The sequence below is a fragment of the Oryza brachyantha genome, chromosome 2, assembly GCF_000231095.2.
Source record: "Oryza brachyantha chromosome 2, ObraRS2, whole genome shotgun sequence".
In the NCBI taxonomy this organism is placed as follows: domain Eukaryota; kingdom Viridiplantae; phylum Streptophyta; class Magnoliopsida; order Poales; family Poaceae; genus Oryza; species Oryza brachyantha.
In genome coordinates this window covers 2816078-2832994 of record NC_023164.2, presented here as the reverse complement: position 1 = coordinate 2832994, position 16917 = coordinate 2816078, and the positions used below count along the sequence as shown (strand labels likewise).

The window sequence follows — 16917 nt, the reverse complement described above, 5'->3', positions numbered from 1 at the left end:
TTTTTTTGGATCTTTTTCACTAAAAAAATTCTATTTTTTTTTCAGGAACACATAAGAATTGCGTATCTTTGTATTAAGATTTCGGGAATAATTTACATTGACCAAGATTAGGTCTTTTTTTTTCGGGAATACGCAGAGAATGCGTATGATTGTATTAAGATTGGGTCTAGAGCTGAAGAGCTTCCAGGCAGCTGATTAGGATGTGGTAAATTGTTTTGCCATGTTGATAATGGAAGACACAATTTCTTGGGTGAGGCAGGCCTCGTTTGCTCGGCCTATCTATCGGCCGTGTCCAGCAACAGAAATGGACGACAAGTCAGGAGAAAGTGCTTGAAGTGCAGCAGAGTGTAGTTCTTCCAAACTGGCTCGTCAGAGCATCTCCAAGAAAATAGCTAAATTTTGACTTCTCATATCTAAATTTAGCTATTTATTAGGTTTGACAACTTCAAATCTAATATAACTCTTAATCCCCACACCTAAATTTGGCAAGGAGTAGGATGACTCATGGGTCCCACCCACATGGACCTACATATAGCAATCTCGCTAGTGCATAACGACTTGTTAGATTTGGTAATTGAGGAGCCATGTTTAGCCATTCAAATGGTATGGTAAATCAAATAGATATTCTCTTGGAGGATAATTTTTATACAAAATTATTAAATCTTAGTATGTCAAATGAGATTAGTAGTTTTTTTTGGAGGTACTCAAAGGGAAACTTTCATGCCCAAGGAACAGTACTCTATATGCTGATGTGTTGGAGTACTGTCCTGATGATTCCCGCTTCTAGATGAGAGCATCTTCTTGTTTAAAAGGTATTACTTTCGTTCTAGTTATAAGATGTTTTAGTTATATTTGAATTCACGTGGATGCTAATAAATCTAAATACATATATAAAAAATATATATTAATTTGTGGATAAATCTATGTAAGACCAAAACATGTTATAATATGAAATGGAGGAAACAAATATTGGTTGTGCACTCTAGATTATAATCAGTCTAATTTGATTTCTTATGCCAAAAAAGTTGTTAGTTCGTCACTTATTTCTCTCAGGGATTGAGATCATATAAATTGATGTAAAAATTTATGGAAATAAAACAATTTAAACCCTTGGATAATGTTACTAATCCTTTTGAGACTATTTTGCCTGGCTGCCGGTAGAATTTTGACTTTGTTTTTTGATCTCAGGTCGAAAAGGGGAGATTTTGAACAAGCTGAGTACGTGGTTAGAGCCTTGGGGACTTCTGACCCATCAATACAAAAGAAATATCTTTCAAAAGAAATTAGCGATGAACAGACCTTGCACGGCCATCTCCAAGCATACCTTAAAATTCGGGGTGTATCATCTTCCCTTAGTTCCATTCAAAGGTAAAATAAAAATAATTTTTTCTCTTTTTTACCACATTTGTTTTATATTGTAAGACTTTTTAGCCTTGTCTAAATTCATCAATCGATGAATGTATATTATATATATATATGTCTAGATTTATTATCATTCATATGAATCTAGACAGGGTTAAAACATCTTATATTATGAAACGGAGGGAGTATCGAGCAACCGTTGGTGACTCCATTCTCCATCAGATATTCAAATGTAGTAAAAGAGAGGCACAAGATGCACTACTGTATGTAAATCCAGATTTTAGAGCAAAAGGTATTGGGCTGGGCCGCATTTCGGCCCATCTCAACCATTTCCCTCCCAAATACTCATTACTGGCAAACTCCATTTGAACAATCTAAACATTAACTTTTGGCGAAAATTCTGCGAATTTGTACTTCGAGATTTTATACAAGGAGCTTCAACTAAGGAGCTAGCAACAAGATTCAATTTAATTACCAATGTAAATGTATATGTATGAAAAAAAAGAGAGAAGAAAAAAAAATCCAAAATCTCAATTTACTCACTCTTACACTCTAATCAACATAGCTAACCACGTATATACCTTCCGAAATTAAGCTAAATCAATTAGGCCGAAATCCAATTTTACACACGCTCAAAATTTCCATGCATATGCATCAAATTTGGTCAAATTCAATTTGTTCATTGTATCGCTCACCAAACCACCAATTAATTCCATCCATGCAATTGGTCCCACCGTATCATGCCACGTGGCACGCATGCCTGCGTGCATGCAAAGCGCTGACCGTTGACCAGGCGGCGATCCATGGAGTTGCTTTGGGTTTACGTACGCGTGTGTGTTGCGAGGTTACGACCGGGGCTCGCCGGAGTCCGCCGCCGGCGGCGAGGGATCGGCGGCGGCGGGGTCGGGATCCCTGATCTCCTCGACGCGCGCGAGGGCCGTCTTGAGGTCCCACCTCTGGTCGACGTCGGCCTCGCAGCAGCCGAGGCCGACGTGGAGGAGCTTGAGCATGTCGGCCTCGACGGCGGCGGAGTGCTTGCCGCTGGGCCCGGCGGCCATGTCCTTGTCGAACACCTCGCCGGTGCGCTCCTCACTGACGACCGAGCTGACCCACCCGGCGAGGTCGGTGGTGCTGGTGCCCTGCCGCCCCTGCTGCCGGAGGTAGTTGGCCGGGAACTTGCCGGTGAGCACCTCGAGGATGAGGATCCCGAGGCTCCACACGTCGCTCTTCTTCGACGGCTTCCCCTGCGCCGCCACGCACTCCGGCGCCTTGTACGCCACCATCACCTGCCTCGCGTGCTGCGCCGTCACCACCGGCACCAGCGCGTAGTCCGACAGCACCGCCTCGAACCCGCCGTCGAGCAGCACGTTCGACGACTTGAGGTGCCCGTGCGGCACCGTCAGCATCGGCAGCTCGTCGTACAGGTGAGCCAGCCCCCTCGCCGTCCCTCTGATTATCCTCAGCCTCTTCCCCCAATCCAGCATCGCTCCCCGATTCCCTACACATCACGGCACAACTCGATTTGATTCATTTCCAATCCATGGCGATCGAGATGATGATGCAAGATTCATGACTGGTTGGTTGGGTTGGGATGGCTACCGTGGAGGACTTGGGCGAGGCTGCCGTTGTCCATGTAGTCGGTGATGAGGAGCTTCTCCTCCTTCTTGTAGAGGTAGGCGACGACGGGGAGGAGGTTGGGGTGGGTGAGGCGGCCGAGGCGGCGCATGTGCTCCGAGAAGTCCTCCCGGCCGACGCCGTTCATCTCCTTGAACCGCTTCACCACCACGGCGGGGCCCTCGCAGAGCGTCGCCTTGTACGACGACCCGAAGTTGCCGCTGCCGAGCACCTCCGCCGACGCGCGGAGGAGGTCCTCGATCTCGAACCGCACGCGGCTCTCCTGGATGAACACCAGCCGCCCGTGCTCGTCGCGCCGCGACGCGCGCTTCGCCGCCGCTCCGCCGGCGGCGGCGCCGCCGGCCGCGGCCACGGAGCCGGCGGCGGCGCTGGTGGTAGCGGCTCCCTGGTTGATGCTCACGGCCGGCGCGGTGTGGAGCTTCGGATTAGAGGGCGTCTGGTCGCCCGTCGCCGCGTGTCGCCGCCGGCGCCGGCGCTTCCTGCGGCCGACGACCCCCGTCGCGATCCCCGCCGCGGCGAGGATCACGCCGACGATGATGAGTACTACGGCGATGGTCATGAACGTCGACATGCCGGACGGCGAGGCGAAGGTGTCGCACGCGACGTCGAGCGGCTTCCCGCAGAGGTGCTCGTTACCTGCGGCCGATCAATCCAAGATCAAGAACACGTCGACACGAATCGATGGCCGGCGAGGAGGAAGACGCCGTGAATTTGCCTACCGGAGAACATGCTGGCGTTGAAGCGGCTGAGGCCTTCAGGGATGGGGCCGGAGAGGTTGTTGCCGGAGACGTCGACGAACCTGAGCTCCGGCTGGGAGAAGTCCGGCAGCGGGCCATCGAAGCGGTTGTGCGCGAGCGAGAGCTCGAGCAGCCGCGGCGAGGTGATGGAGCCCGGGATCGGGCCGGAGAAGTCATTGGCGGCGAGGTGCAGCTTGCGGAGGCCGCGCATGGGGCCGAACGTGCCGTCGGGGATGACGCCGGAGAGCCGGTTCCGCGACAGGTACAGCATCTTGAGCACGGCCAGCGCCGACACGTTGGGGAACGCGCCGGCGAGCGCGTTGTTGGAGAGGCTGAGCACGCGGAGGCCCGGGAGCGCGGCGAGCCCGCCCAGGTCCGGCGGCGCGCCGGAGAGCCCCAGGCGCTCCAGCTGCAGGCCCTGCACGCTGCCGTTGCCGTGGCACGACACGCCGTACCACTGCGAGACGTTGCCCAGGCACGGGCCCGGCGTGCCCCACGCCCGCAGCGGCGCCGGCGGCGCGCCGTCCGGCCCGCGCAGCGTGTCGCGGAACGCGGTGAGCACGTCGGCCTCGGTGCGCCCCGCGGCCCCGTCGGCACCGCAGAGGCACCAGGCGACGGCGACGGCGACGGCGAGGCCAGGCTGCCGAGGCCGCGCCATGAGGCCCGGGGGGACGACGCACGCCGGCCGGAGTCGTGGGCGACGGCGAGGCGGTGGCGGCGGCGGCGGGGAGAAGGGGCTATGCGTTATGCATGTGCATGGCTAAAGAAAGGGAGGAAGGGAGGAGGTGGAGGGGAGAAAAGGTGCGTCGTGGAGGGCTAAGAATAGTTGCAATCTTGGTTTTCTGTACAGCACTCAGCTCAAGCACATCATGTTTGTTACTTGAAACGAGATGTTTTGGTACTTTTTGTTCTATTGAACACAAGATTACATATATTGAGAGAGTGTATTTGTTTAATGTTGAAAATATCACTATGTTTACGTAAAAACCTCAAAATATATTCTAAATTTAAGATTAAAAATTCAAAATTTAGCTTATAAGAAAAAAAAACATAAACAAAATGGTAAGGCTGAAAATATCTTATAATATAAAGCATACGGAATAATCAGCGTATTTTGTTATTAAGTTTTGCTATTCTCAAATGCTTGAAAATTTTGGATCCATCAATAAAAAAAATTAGGCCATTATATATGCTTGAAGATCTGTGCGTGTTGTTGGGCTTGGTTAAATCCAACTACTGTAGGAACTGATTGACAGAAAACCTAGGCAGACACTTAATTATTTGCCACAAACCTACAGAATTTCGTTAGAAGCATCTTACAGTGCACTCATATTTACAACGATGGGGAAGGTAGAACATGGCGAATTTCTGGCAGACTGATTTAACCCTCCAAAGGGAACCTACATCCTACTAGAGATTTAGTTCATCATAGATCAGCTCATACCGACTACATTCTCGAATCCATTCTCCTTGATCAGATCAGTGAACTGGTTCAGGTAGCTCACAAGCCCACCCAGCGATTTGATAAGCTCATCGGCTTTTTGGCGAGTGGTCTCCATAGCATCAGATGAGATAGCAATATTGTGGTTCTGGCCTTCGCCTGCCTCCTCTTTGAGTAGCATATGGATATGCTGCGCGTTCTCTTGTAACTTGTTGGCCAGTTGACATCCATCAATTTGGCTTTTGTTCAACTCATTGTTTTCTTCTGTTTCACTTACTTCTAGAAGTGCATAACATAAAAAAAGGTATCAGTGAAAGATGTCAGGTGGCTTGATGAGAACAAAAACAGATTGTAAGCTGATAGCAGAAGATAGTATGAAATATTACACATGTAGCTAAGCATAGTACTATCATCCTGGTTCCTGGATGAAGCTTTCTACATTCAATGAAGATAAAAGCAGGACTTAGATCAAACTAACACCGATGCTGTTTTGTAAACAAGGCAAACATAGCACCAAAGCCAAATTTATTGGTGAAACCAATTTATTATGGATCTTTTATCATCCTTAGAAAGGTACCAATATGTACTACGGAGTACCATTTAAGCTTGGGCAGTAAAACTCGTATATTATGTGAGAATTTGATTTTTGACCTTCACTGCACTGTGCATTGTATAGCAATTTGAATATGAAATAATACTTCCTCCTTCATATTAGAACTTTCAATTTCACATACTGTATCAAAAGGGCCTCACACAAGCTTTAGAAGCTGAAACTAATTAAGGGATTCACACAACTTCAGAAGCTGAAACTAATCACCAAATAAAGGTTTACCACATTTTCACAAATAATGCACCATTTATTTTAGAAAAGCAAACCATGTTCAGGTAAGACTTAAGAACAGCTCGAGTGTGTCATTAAATTGAAACAACATACCGGTACATAAAAATTATGACCTGACGACACAGGAAGTGCTGGATAGCTCTATAAATCATATTGTGGACAGCGTTCACCTTACAGCTGGTTACCGCCGTGTGGTAACCCCACCAAATTCAAACAAATCTAAACATTAATTTATCTTTTTGGTAACTTAAGTATGATTTTTCATGGTTTGCCTTGGTTACCGTGGTAACCACGCTTACCACTGGGCTATGGTAACCTTGTACCTGGTGGTAAGGTGAACCCTGATTGTGCAAACAAAGATTTCCTGAAGATTATAACTATACCATATCATCATCATCCAGGATGCGTAGTCTGTTAGTCTCAACCAAGCCCAAGGAAAAACAATCATACTATCATAGTGGACATGAAAAAAAAATATTTCTTTTTTGCGAAACAAATAAGAAAGCTATTCTAATAAGACTAGTGTGAAAAAAAATATATATACTGAAACAGTACAAATTTTTAGCCTAACAAACCACACTGTTCTCAATCCTACATTAAGAGAACTAAACCACATTCAGCTGCAAAATTTCCATTGGCCAAATTATACAGAGAATCCACGCGAATACAAGTTAATCCACATTTAGGTACAACCATATCATATCCCCTTATTTCTGAATTGCTTTTACGTTCTATCCTTCATCCTTGCGACGCCCCGTGATTGCATTGCGGATTTGCAGACTCAAATAAAACAGCTATCTAACAGAGAGATTTACTACTTCACCATCAAGCATCAACGATGTATCATGATCGGATTCAGAGCACATGGCTACCATACCGGAATATCCAGGCATATGAACATGAAATGCTAAAGGAGAGAAGAAACATACCCAAACCACCATCAGAAGCAGTGGCATTTCCCCCATCTACTTGTGTGCCTTCGTTGTCATTGTCATTGTCATTGTCATCGTCTTCCTCCTCCACCATTTCATTGCCATCCTCCTCCTCCTCCTCCTCCTCCTCGCCGCCATCGTCATCCTCATCCTGTTTCACAGCATCACCTTCGTTTGCTTCCCCAGCCTCACCGGCGCTCTTTTGACCAATCTCATCGGCACCACTGCCGCTGCCAACGGCACCGACCAAGCCCTGCACCTCTTCTCCGGCGGCGGCGATGGCGGTATCGGCGAGAAGCGCCTCCTCGACGAGGGTGAGCGCCTCCATGGCGCCGTAGACCTCGGCGTCGAAGTCCGCAGGTAGCCCGGCCTTCCTCCTCGCGGTGGCGCTCATCCCCCAGTACCCACCCCCGCCCCGCACCTCCCACCGCCGCACCGCCCCGTACTCCGCGGCGAGCATCTCCCACCGGCGCCTGCACTCGCTGGCCGCCCTCCCCCTCCCCCTCGCCTTCCCCCGCGACGCGGGGGAGTAGGCGAGGTTCTCCGCGACAATGGCCCACTTCTGGAAGGCAGAGACGGAGCGGGACCACCCGTCGTCGACCGCCGCGACCTCCGCGACGAGCGCGAGCGTCTCGGCCGGGGTCCACTCCGGCGCGCCGCCGGAGCGGGTGCGGCGCGGGCTGGGCGGCTCGGACCGGCGTGCCCTCGACCTGGAGGCGGAGGCGGCGGCGAGCGGCGGCTCCGTGGCGGCCGGGAGGGCCTGCACCATGGTCGGGAGCCTCAGGGCTCCCGATGACGACGGCGACGGCGGCAGCGCCGGGAGCGCCTGGATGATGCACGGCCACTCCGCCGCGTCCGGATCCATGGCCGCCAGCTTCGGTGCGGTGGCTGGCTCGCACTGACACCTCCGCTCACTGGAAGCTAGGAGAAGGGGAGAAAAAAATGAATTTTTTCTGGCCGCATTACTATTTAAGTACAACCTTCACCGCAAACTTTCACCTTGTTAGAGTTTAATCTTTCCTCGTAATATAAGATTTTTTTTTATCATTCACGTTCACAGCATATTTATCCTATCGATCACTTTCTATTTAATCTTTTTTCTTATTTTATTCCACCTTTACTTTCACCCTCTTACATAACATTATAATTTTTTTCAAACCTTAATATATGTTAAAAAATCTAGAAATATTTATATTTTAGAACAGAAAGAGTACGAAGTAATTTATCTAGGGATTGCCACATGCATTGCATGGAAAGTTAGATTTAATATACAACTTTAAAGTTATTTGAGAGATATCGTTGCACGTATAATTATATCTACATTTTATATACAAGTCTTAACTTATATTTTTTTTATGTTTACATTTTATATATAACTCTTATCATCTAATTTTAGATACAATTATATCAATCAATCTACTATGTTATAATATAGATTTATCATATTATTAAAGCTTAATTTTCTATTAAAAAACATATTACTAAAGCTTGCATTATTGTATTATAATAACTGCTAAAACAACCACAACTTATTGTTCTGGACAGTTGCATTAACTTCACCTCCCTCGCCACAATCTCAAGTTCTCATCACCCTCACTCAAAATTTATTCCTTTATCTACACGCATGCAGTATAATCGAACCAATAATCTAAACATAAACAAGAAAAAAAATCTGATTTTTCTTTTTAAAAATAAAATCCATTTCGCTATAGCTGCCGTGAAAACGACAGCAAGGACAAAAACTGCAAAAAGCCCAAAAGCGAGGGGGCAAAACGGGAAAACGCCAAAGAAAATGACACTAACGACTTGTTCCTCTCGCTTTTCTCCCACTGGAGTCGAGTCGTCGTCTCTGCTGCTCCGCCCTTCAGAAAAAAAAAAAAAGAAAAAGCAAAAAAGCGAAGCGAAGCAAAGCAAAGCAAAGCAGCGACGCCGAGAAGCCCACCCACGCGCAGGCGCGACCAATCCATCCGGAGCCGCTGCCCGCCTCCTCCCGCTGGCTAGGGTTCCGGCGGGCGCTCTGCTGCTGCGGGCGGGGTTGGTTTGCGCGGTGGTTTGATCAGCTGCTGCTGCTGCTGCTTCTTGTTGCCGAGGTGAGCTTCTTGCGCGTGAGGTGATTCGGGAGCGAATCGGGAAGAGGGGGGGTGGGGTTGTAGAGGTTTTCGGGCGATTGGGAGGTGGGGTGTTGGATTGGGCGCCGGAATTTGATGGGTTTTGGTGTGTGGTTGCGGGAATTTGGGGGAGGGGAGGGGGGCGATCGGGTTGGGGAGGGGTTTGGATAAAGTTTCGCGCTTGTGGGTGGAAGGCTTGTAGATGTTGCGTGGGGTTGAGAAAGGTATGGTTTTTAGTGGGAATTTGTTGTCTGTTTGTGTCGAACATTTTTGGGATTGTTTCTCGTGGTGTTTTGGGTAGAAAGGTGGTGCAAACCTAGGTATTGTTAGTTGGTATGATTGTATGATAGAATTGCATTTTTGTGTCGTTGTCCATTAATTCCAGCTTGTTTTGCAGCTAGCGGGAGCGAAAACTAGGGCATTTGTTGTACAAGGATGAACAGCCTGCCCCAGGTCAAGTAATATTCGCGTTGGATTTGGATTGTTTCGACATGAACGGGCAGCCGAGATTCCATGATATGATAGGCGGTGGCGGTGGCGGTGGCAAGGGGATGCAAGATAACGAGATCAATGGCCTATACAACATGCCATCTTACCATAAGTTTGTGGAGGGCTCCCAGATGTCTGTTGACAGTGCCGACGGATTCAACATGGCTTACGTTGGGGGTTCTGTTGCCATGTCGGTGGACAACAGCAGCGTGGGATCGAATGAGTCCCGCACGGTTATACTTAAGCACCCAGGCCTCCGCGATGCCCCAACTGCAAGCTATTCAGTTGGCAACAGTGTCTTCCGCCCCAACCGTGTGGCTGCACACACGCTAAATGAGGATGCGTTAGCTCGTGTTTTGATGGATCCAAGCCATCCGACTGAGATACTAAGTAATTATGAGGAATGGGCCATTGATCTAGGGAGGTTGGACATGGGGGTTCCTTTTGCTCAAGGAGCCTTTGGGAAGCTATACCGGGGAACATACAATGGAGAGGATGTTGCCATTAAGCTACTGGAGAAGCCTGAGAATGATCCAGAGAGAGCACAAGCGTTGGAACAACAATTTGTGCAAGAGGTTATGATGTTGTCTAGACTGAGGCACCCAAACATTGTGAGGTTTATTGGTGCATGTAGGAAGTCGATTGTGTGGTGCATCATTACTGAGTATGCTAAAGGTGGCTCAGTCCGGCAGTTTCTGGCCAGAAGGCAGAACAAGTCAGTGCCTTTGAGGTTGGCTGTAAAACAGGCATTGGATATAGCCAGGGGGATGGCCTATGTGCATGCTTTGGGATTTATCCACAGGGATCTAAAGTCAGATAACTTATTAATTGCCGCTGATAAGTCCATTAAGATTGCTGACTTTGGAGTGGCTCGCATTGAAGTGAAAACTGAGGGTATGACACCAGAGACAGGAACCTATCGCTGGATGGCACCGTAAGTTATATATTCCCCTGTTTGATTTTTTTTCCTGTGTTATTTGTATATGCCAACGCATGTATAGCATGGCCTCCAATATAGAATGGTGTCTGTTTGCCAGCCAGCAATCTGTTGCTGACTTACTGCGAATAGTTTCACTTCTAACGTAAGATGTTTAGGATTGCTTTATTTTAGAAGTATACCTGGACACCCAACTATACACACCAACTTCTGCAATTTTCTGGGCTAGTTGAATTTTGTATAGACTTATCTGTGCAGTTCCATCCAGATTTGTCGTTTTTGTGCCATCCCAAATCAACTGAATTATTCCAGGTTTTACACATGGCATAGTGGATTGACTAACCTTATTACAACATTAATGAAGTAGGTCTAGTGTGGCCCACATTTAGTTCATACTGATGCACTGTTGAATATGTTATAGTCACTTACCATTCACAGAAAATAACATTAACACTTTTCCTTTTTGTTTGATAATTTCTTTTGTCATGTGCAAAAATTAAGAGGTAACTGTTTGTCTTGCTGTTGACACACTAGTAGCAAGTTGCGCGCGCAATCTTGATTTTCTAAACAAAGTATCAATATAGTCTACCCATTTTGTTGATGAGCTAATGGTTGGCCTTATTTGTTTCAGGGAAATGATCCAGCACAGGCCTTATGATCATAAAGTTGATGTATATAGCTTTGGGATTGTCTTGTGGGAGCTTATAACTGGCATGCTCCCATTCACAAACATGACGGCTGTTCAGGCAGCTTTCGCTGTTGTAAACAAGGGTGCTCGGCCAGTGATCCCGCAGGACTGCCTGCCTGCTCTAAGCCACATCATGACTCTCTGTTGGGACGCGAACCCTGAAGTTCGCCCCGCCTTTACTGATATCGTTTGTATGCTTGAGAGTGCAGAGATGGAGGTTCTGAGCAATGTCCGTAAAGCACGCTTCCGCTGTTGCATCTCTGAGCCCATGACAACGGACTGAAACTAAAGCAATGTAGATGATTGCAACATGGATCAGGGGGAGGAAGCAAGGGAGGATGAAGAAAAGAGAGGCAATCTCCATGTATTCATTAGTACCAGCTGATAGGGTCTGTGTGCCAGCAGAAGTTCCTAGGCTTTGAGCTTCTGTGTTGTTCGATTCTATCTTTGTGTGAGTTGCACAGCTCAAGTAATCTCTTCTGGAATATAGATGTTGCCTTGTATGTTAACAAGATCTAATGGAGCTTTCCTATGTTAATAACATATGCTTGTTGTAACCAAGTGTTCCCAGTTTGATTTTGAATACCCCTTTCTTTGTCTTGATGTTAAATTAATTTGGTCTATATTTGTGGTGCAGTGTATGACAGCAACGAAGTTTTCTTCAAGAAACAGGTAATAAAGATTTTTTTTTTCATCATCTGAGCAATTGTTTAGCTGTGCAGTGGCTTGTCTTGCTGTCTTTGACAGACGGCACAATGTTTCAGCCACAAGATTGTACGAGTCAAACATATTTATACCAACACAACTGTGATAGTGACATCCTTGCTGCATCCATCCCCAACTGAGCCGTCCCTGTTTGATTCGTTTGCTTCGAGGAGACAAGGTTGTTTTATGTACGTTGAATAATACTACCTGTCTCATAGTAACTTTATTTTAACTTTATTTTTTTTTCTGTGTCTAACGTTTAACCATTCATCTTATTTAAAAAAATTATATAAAAACTTAAAAAAAATAGTCACGCATAAAGTACTATTCATGTTTTATCTAGTAAAAATAAAAATATTAATCGTAAAAAATTTTAATAAAATAAAGAGTCAAAACATTGTATAAAAAACTAAAAAATGATCTTATTTCGGTATGGAGATAGTACGGTCTAATAGTTCTTTGATGATATCGATCAACGGAAGATGGTATACGGATGCACGTTCTGTAGAACAAATGTAATTTAATTGAGGCCAAGTTAAGAAAAACTGGGAATAGCTGTTCTTTTCTTCCTGCACAATGCCAAATTTGTTCTGCTTGCACACATTCACAAAATTATTTTTCTTGGAAAAATAATATTGTTATGGAGCCAAAGCATACCACCATTGTATTGAAACCACATGCCGCTGCTAAAAACAGCAGTTTGAAATCACGTCCCAAATTCGTCAAGAACAGATTCAAATACATGACATTTTGGAACTAGGTTGTACAGGTATAAATGACAGAGACCACGGTTTGAACATAGGTACATTGGCATAAAATAATAGGGAAGAAAGGGGACAACCACAGGTTGCAACTGTATTGAAACGCAAACACAAGCAGGCCATCGTTTGGTTCGATTTTAGTTCAGATGAGACTGATATTTATGTCGACAACATTACCAGTGGCACTTTGCATTCTGATAGTTGATAGAAGCAATTCCTGAATCCGCTCAGGCCAACTTGGTGGATATTGGCGCAAATCGACGACAGATCTTACGGTCCAGGCCCTTAGTTTATCTGGTTCAAACTGAAGAAATTGGACTCACAAGCATTGCTGCTGGCACCCATGGTAAAACGGACCAGATGAGCCGGCTGTGCCGTAGGTTGTACATCGGCACATGATGCTGAACCAGAGTTCCCTCCATGAAGTGGAGGGAGCCCCCGGCTGTTTTGGCTGCCGCCTGTGAATTGGATGAGGCGAGATGCTTGCTGTACAGGATCAGGTAATCCAGAAGAACTAGCTGACAGAAGAGAGAGAGCATGCTGAAGATCCGGCGCTCCATCGAATTTTGAAGCAGTTATAGATGCGTCCGGACCTGCGAAATGGAGCAAATGTGATTCTCCCATCAGAATCTGGACACTGAACTGAAGAACATCTAAGTGTAGAGATGTCTGGAATGGAAATGGACTGAGTGGTCCATATTCATTTGAAATATATATTTGAAATTTAGCATAAATGAGCAGGTTACCCAAGAAACTTTTACAGTATGTCTGGTAAGTAGACTTTTAGCTTGGTAACTATTTCTCCCATATGCAGAGAGCCAGAGAACTAGGAAACAGGCATTCTAAGGAAAAGTTAAGGACTTCTGCGTTCTTTAGGGTTGATTATTTCTCAGCTTTTGCACGCATGCTTTCCAAACCGCTAACCGGTATATTTTTTTTCAAAAAGTTTCTATATAGAAGTTGATCATCTTATATTTCTAAAGTAGATTTTTAACTTTGTAGTAGTTAATTCCATTGTTTATACCATGAAATAGCTATCACAAAAATTAGATAATCTTTTATCTTCATCTAACAAAAGAACACAGAAGTGAGCTGACTTCTGCATATTATAGCATGCCCTAAAGAAAGATAGCATTCCCATTATGTAAAAAAAAAAGTAAAAGACATAGCATAATATAATACTCCCTAGCAATACAAGTAGTTTTAGACTAGTATGCACATTCACATAGCATCAGGTTATGGTTTTGGGTACAATAATGCCCCCTGTTTAATCCCTGTATTCGAATACTACCACATGGAAATAGTTGCTGCTGTTACATACAATCTCAAACCAAATGCAATAACTAACTGCACATTAATAATGCAACACTGGCACCAAAGCCTAATACAAATACTTGTTGCGTTGCTAATCAATTTTTGGTGCATGTTCCATTTCCAAGCACATCGAGCAGCAGGAATTAACTGTCATCAAGAGTATCTAACATAATTAATAGGGTAAATGAGAGCAAAGGAGCCAAAAGAATGCCCAAGGTCATTCTTTGTTGTATCCTTGCACTTGTACTGCTGACTGGAGAAGTAGCTCTCTGCCCGATGACCACAAAGACCACTACTTTATAGTTCAAACGGTTGTTTACTGTTTAAATTAAATTCTTGCAACCAACGTGGATCAGCATCTGTCAATATTCATCTAAAGCTCCAATCACTCCAACCAAACACCCACCCACATATAGCATTTATACCAAATATAGAATCTTATGGGCCTATCTTTCCTGGGTATGCACACTCCAGAAAAAAAAGAGTCTTGCATTCCTATAATTAGTTCTGATGGAGATGAGCTAAATCTATGGATAATTGGATATGCATAAATGTTCCACTTTTTAACAACAAAAGAACAGAATCAGAATTTGGCATTTGATACAATGTATAATGTTGAAGTTCTTCAAATATCTATGCAATGTGCTGAACTATGAAAGAGAGAAGATTGCATAGTCTCAATTGATAATATTTTCATGAAAACTTAAATCTTTGGAAAATTATACCTTTCATTCGTAAAAGTTCATATATGTTGGTGTTAAATGTTGGGAGAGATTTGGATAGGTGAGATTTATCCAAATAAATATGTCCATCAGTTGTCCCAACTTCAGATGAACTTTCCCATGGAGAAACAGCGAAAGGCTTTACTTGGCTGAGTAGATCTTTGTTCCAGACAAAACTTATTTCTCGGCTATCATCTGCAGTGTGATTTCAATTTTGGTGCAAAGGTAAAGTTTACTTGAAGGGGGAAAACAAGGTAAAAGTATAAAAACTTGATACAAAGTATGATAAAAATATAGTTTCTTTATGAGTAATCCAGATAAGATCAGAAGCTGTGCTAATTCTTTTGTTCAATTTAATCAGGGGATAAAAAACTTAAAACCAGGCACAAAAGGATAGTAAGCTCAGAAGTAAGAACATGTAAGTATTTTAGGATAAGGTAGGTGTAGGTTGCCAAGAAGGAAACAGATAACGATCTTAAAAGCTGATCACTAGTAATGCCATTTTTCGCACACATCAATACAGAGCCAAATAATGAACAGTAGCTTCTCTTGCAAATCCATACAGGGTACGAGCAAATTACCGAACAATAGTGACAACGGCACCCTCGCCGCTGCAAAGGAGAATGCGTCAGTCTGGGGCTTCCGACGGCGAGCGTTGTGGTCATACAGACGCCTCCTGCAGCTCCTCTTCTTCTGATCAAACTCGGAGAGCGCATGGAACCTTGACATCACCAGATCCCAAACATTCACCAAAACCAAATTAGTACACTGTTGCAGGAACTACTACTTGCAGGCTACAGGTAAATCCCATACACACAAAACAACAGTACATATATACTTATATACCACATACAAGATGATTCTACTCCACACACAGTAATTACAATTTACAACACAGTAGTAACAGGCTCAAAGCACAGCAAGCACAGCAACCCAATCCCAAATATGAAGGCACAGGACAAGTAGTCAAGTACCATACTAAAACTGGAAACAACAATTGCAGATGCACCACTTGGACAACACAGTACTAATAGTGGAAAGGAAGCATCTCAGCTTCCCATATGTGGAAACCCAAAGCAACCCCGTACGGAGGGCAGGAAATCACCACCCACGCGGGAGCCTTGTACAGCCACGTAAAAGCGCAAGCTTTGCATTGCACAAACTAATCGACAGCCAATCGCGCGATTACCGAATCACTCGATTGTAATTGACCTGCAGATGCGTCCTGTTCGAAGAAACGAGGAGGAGGAATTTTTTTTCTTTTTGCAGATAAGCAACTGAGGCTTCCAGGGATTTTTTCCGATAAAAGAGAGAGGCGCAAAGGCGCGACCTTTGCGGACAGGTGACAGAGAAAAGGGGGAGAAGAAAGCTCCGGCGAGCAAGCAGAAGGAACCAGAGCTAGGAGACTCACCGGCTGCACTGCTGGCAGAAGCGGCGCTCCTGGCCGGCGACGATGACGCGGGGGAACTTGCTGTGGGCGACGCACACGCGGTGCTTCCGGTGGTAATCCTTGACGCCGACGAGCTCCAGCCCGCACCCCTCCACCTGGCACCTCACCTTCTCTCCTCCTCCTCCTCCTCCTCCGCCACCGCCGACTTCCTCCGCCCTTGCCCGTTTCTCCTTCCGTCGCCTCCCCGGAGCAGCCGCCGCTGCCGCCGCCTCGCCGGAGGAGCCCGGCACGGCGGCGTCGGCCCAGTCCCAGAGGAGGGGAGGGGAGGTGGGCTTGGGAGGAGCCATCCAGTCCATGGATTGGGGCGGATTCAGTTCGGGATTTGGGGATCGCAGCGAGAGGAGATGAACAGTGTGGACTGTGGAGACAAACACATCGAGGAATAGAAAAAAAAGGCCAACTCTTTGCCAAAATTTATATCACTTCTTATTTCTTTTGTTTCGGTCTAAAAATGACTCTTTTCTTAAACAAGCACATCTTTTATTTTATATTCTTCAGCATTTCATATACAAAAGAAATGAGTTGCTTTTATTTTGACACGAAAGAAATAAGCATTTTTCGCGGTTTTTTTTAGGCATTGAATATGTCAATCTATAGCTAGACATGTAGGATTTTATAGGGTTTTTATATGAAAATAGTTTAGATTACACTGGAAACAGAAAATAGATCCTTGAGTAGGTGCAACGCACCATATGTGACATACATATGCACTTATGGCACTAAGATTGTAATGTCCATAAATAATTGTGTTTAGGTTCAAGAAGATCAGTTTACTATTGATTTCTCAAAATAAAA

General features: G+C 45.4%; 4 protein-coding genes across 5 annotated transcripts; 1 reads left to right on the top strand and 3 right to left on the bottom strand.

Moving 5' to 3' along the window:
• Positions 1-1758: 1758 nt before the first annotated feature.
• Positions 1759-4392, bottom strand: LOC102721808 (pollen receptor-like kinase 5). Its single transcript, XM_040520348.1, has 3 exons — positions 3717-4392; positions 2962-3633; positions 1759-2860 (listed from the first exon to the last, which is right to left on the bottom strand). Exons 1-3 carry the CDS (start codon positions 4390-4392, stop codon positions 2208-2210), a joined length of 2001 nt encoding a protein of 666 aa, XP_040376282.1. The 3' UTR covers positions 1759-2207.
• A 512-nt stretch (positions 4393-4904) lies between these two features.
• LOC102721520 (trihelix transcription factor ASR3-like) lies at positions 4905-7962 on the bottom strand. 2 transcript variants are annotated; one of them, XM_040520896.1, is made up of 2 exons: positions 6946-7962; positions 4905-5451 (listed from the first exon to the last, which is right to left on the bottom strand). In XM_040520896.1, the coding sequence occupies exons 1-2, from the start codon at positions 7811-7813 to the stop codon at positions 5168-5170; spliced, it is 1152 nt and encodes a 383-aa protein (XP_040376830.1). In that variant the 5' UTR covers positions 7814-7962; the 3' UTR covers positions 4905-5167. The 2 variants fall into 2 exon arrangements, with proteins under 2 accessions (XP_040376830.1, XP_040376829.1); XM_040520895.1 differs by having other exon boundaries at positions 4905-5454; positions 6946-7957.
• A 615-nt stretch (positions 7963-8577) lies between these two features.
• Positions 8578-11731, top strand: LOC102706910 (serine/threonine-protein kinase STY13-like). The gene is made up of 3 exons (XM_006646889.3): positions 8578-9038; positions 9454-10479; positions 11114-11731. Exons 2-3 carry the CDS (start codon positions 9548-9550, stop codon positions 11451-11453), a joined length of 1272 nt encoding a protein of 423 aa, XP_006646952.1. The 5' UTR covers positions 8578-9038; positions 9454-9547; the 3' UTR covers positions 11454-11731.
• Positions 11732-12510: 779 nt separating this feature from the next.
• On the bottom strand, positions 12511-16509 carry LOC102706628 (squamosa promoter-binding-like protein 4). The gene is made up of 4 exons (XM_006646888.3): positions 16084-16509; positions 15254-15393; positions 14676-14867; positions 12511-13229 (listed from the first exon to the last, which is right to left on the bottom strand). The coding sequence occupies exons 1-4, from the start codon at positions 16416-16418 to the stop codon at positions 12922-12924; spliced, it is 975 nt and encodes a 324-aa protein (XP_006646951.1). The 5' UTR covers positions 16419-16509; the 3' UTR covers positions 12511-12921.
• Positions 16510-16917: the final 408 nt, after the last annotated feature.

Excerpts from the sequence above, each read along its gene's own strand:
- LOC102721808 (XM_040520348.1), bottom strand. The coding sequence starts at position 4,392 with ATGGCGCGGCCTCGGCAGCCTGGCCTCGCCGTCGCCGTCGCCGTCGCC. Across the intron at positions 3,634-3,716 it reads CAACGCCAGCATGTTCTCCG|GTAACGAGCACCTCTGCGGG; the intron begins GTAGGCAAATTC and ends GATCGGCCGCAG. Across the intron at positions 2,861-2,961 it reads CCTCGCCCAAGTCCTCCACG|GGAATCGGGGAGCGATGCTG; the intron begins GTAGCCATCCCA and ends CGTGATGTGTAG.
- LOC102721520 (XM_040520895.1), bottom strand. The coding sequence starts at position 7,813 with ATGGATCCGGACGCGGCGGAGTGGCCGTGCATCATCCAGGCGCTCCCG. Across the intron at positions 5,455-6,945 it reads TGCTTCTGATGGTGGTTTGG|AAGTAAGTGAAACAGAAGAA; the intron begins GTATGTTTCTTC and ends ATGCACTTCTAG.
- LOC102706910 (XM_006646889.3), top strand. The coding sequence starts at position 9,548 with ATGAACGGGCAGCCGAGATTCCATGATATGATAGGCGGTGGCGGTGGC. Across the intron at positions 10,480-11,113 it reads ACCTATCGCTGGATGGCACC|GGAAATGATCCAGCACAGGC; the intron begins GTAAGTTATATA and ends TATTTGTTTCAG.
- LOC102706628 (XM_006646888.3), bottom strand. The coding sequence starts at position 16,418 with ATGGACTGGATGGCTCCTCCCAAGCCCACCTCCCCTCCCCTCCTCTGG. Across the intron at positions 14,868-15,253 it reads GCCGTTGTCACTATTGTTCG|ATGATAGCCGAGAAATAAGT; the intron begins GTAATTTGCTCG and ends ATCACACTGCAG. Across the intron at positions 13,230-14,675 it reads TGAACTTTTACGAATGAAAG|GTCCGGACGCATCTATAACT; the intron begins GTATAATTTTCC and ends TCCATTTCGCAG.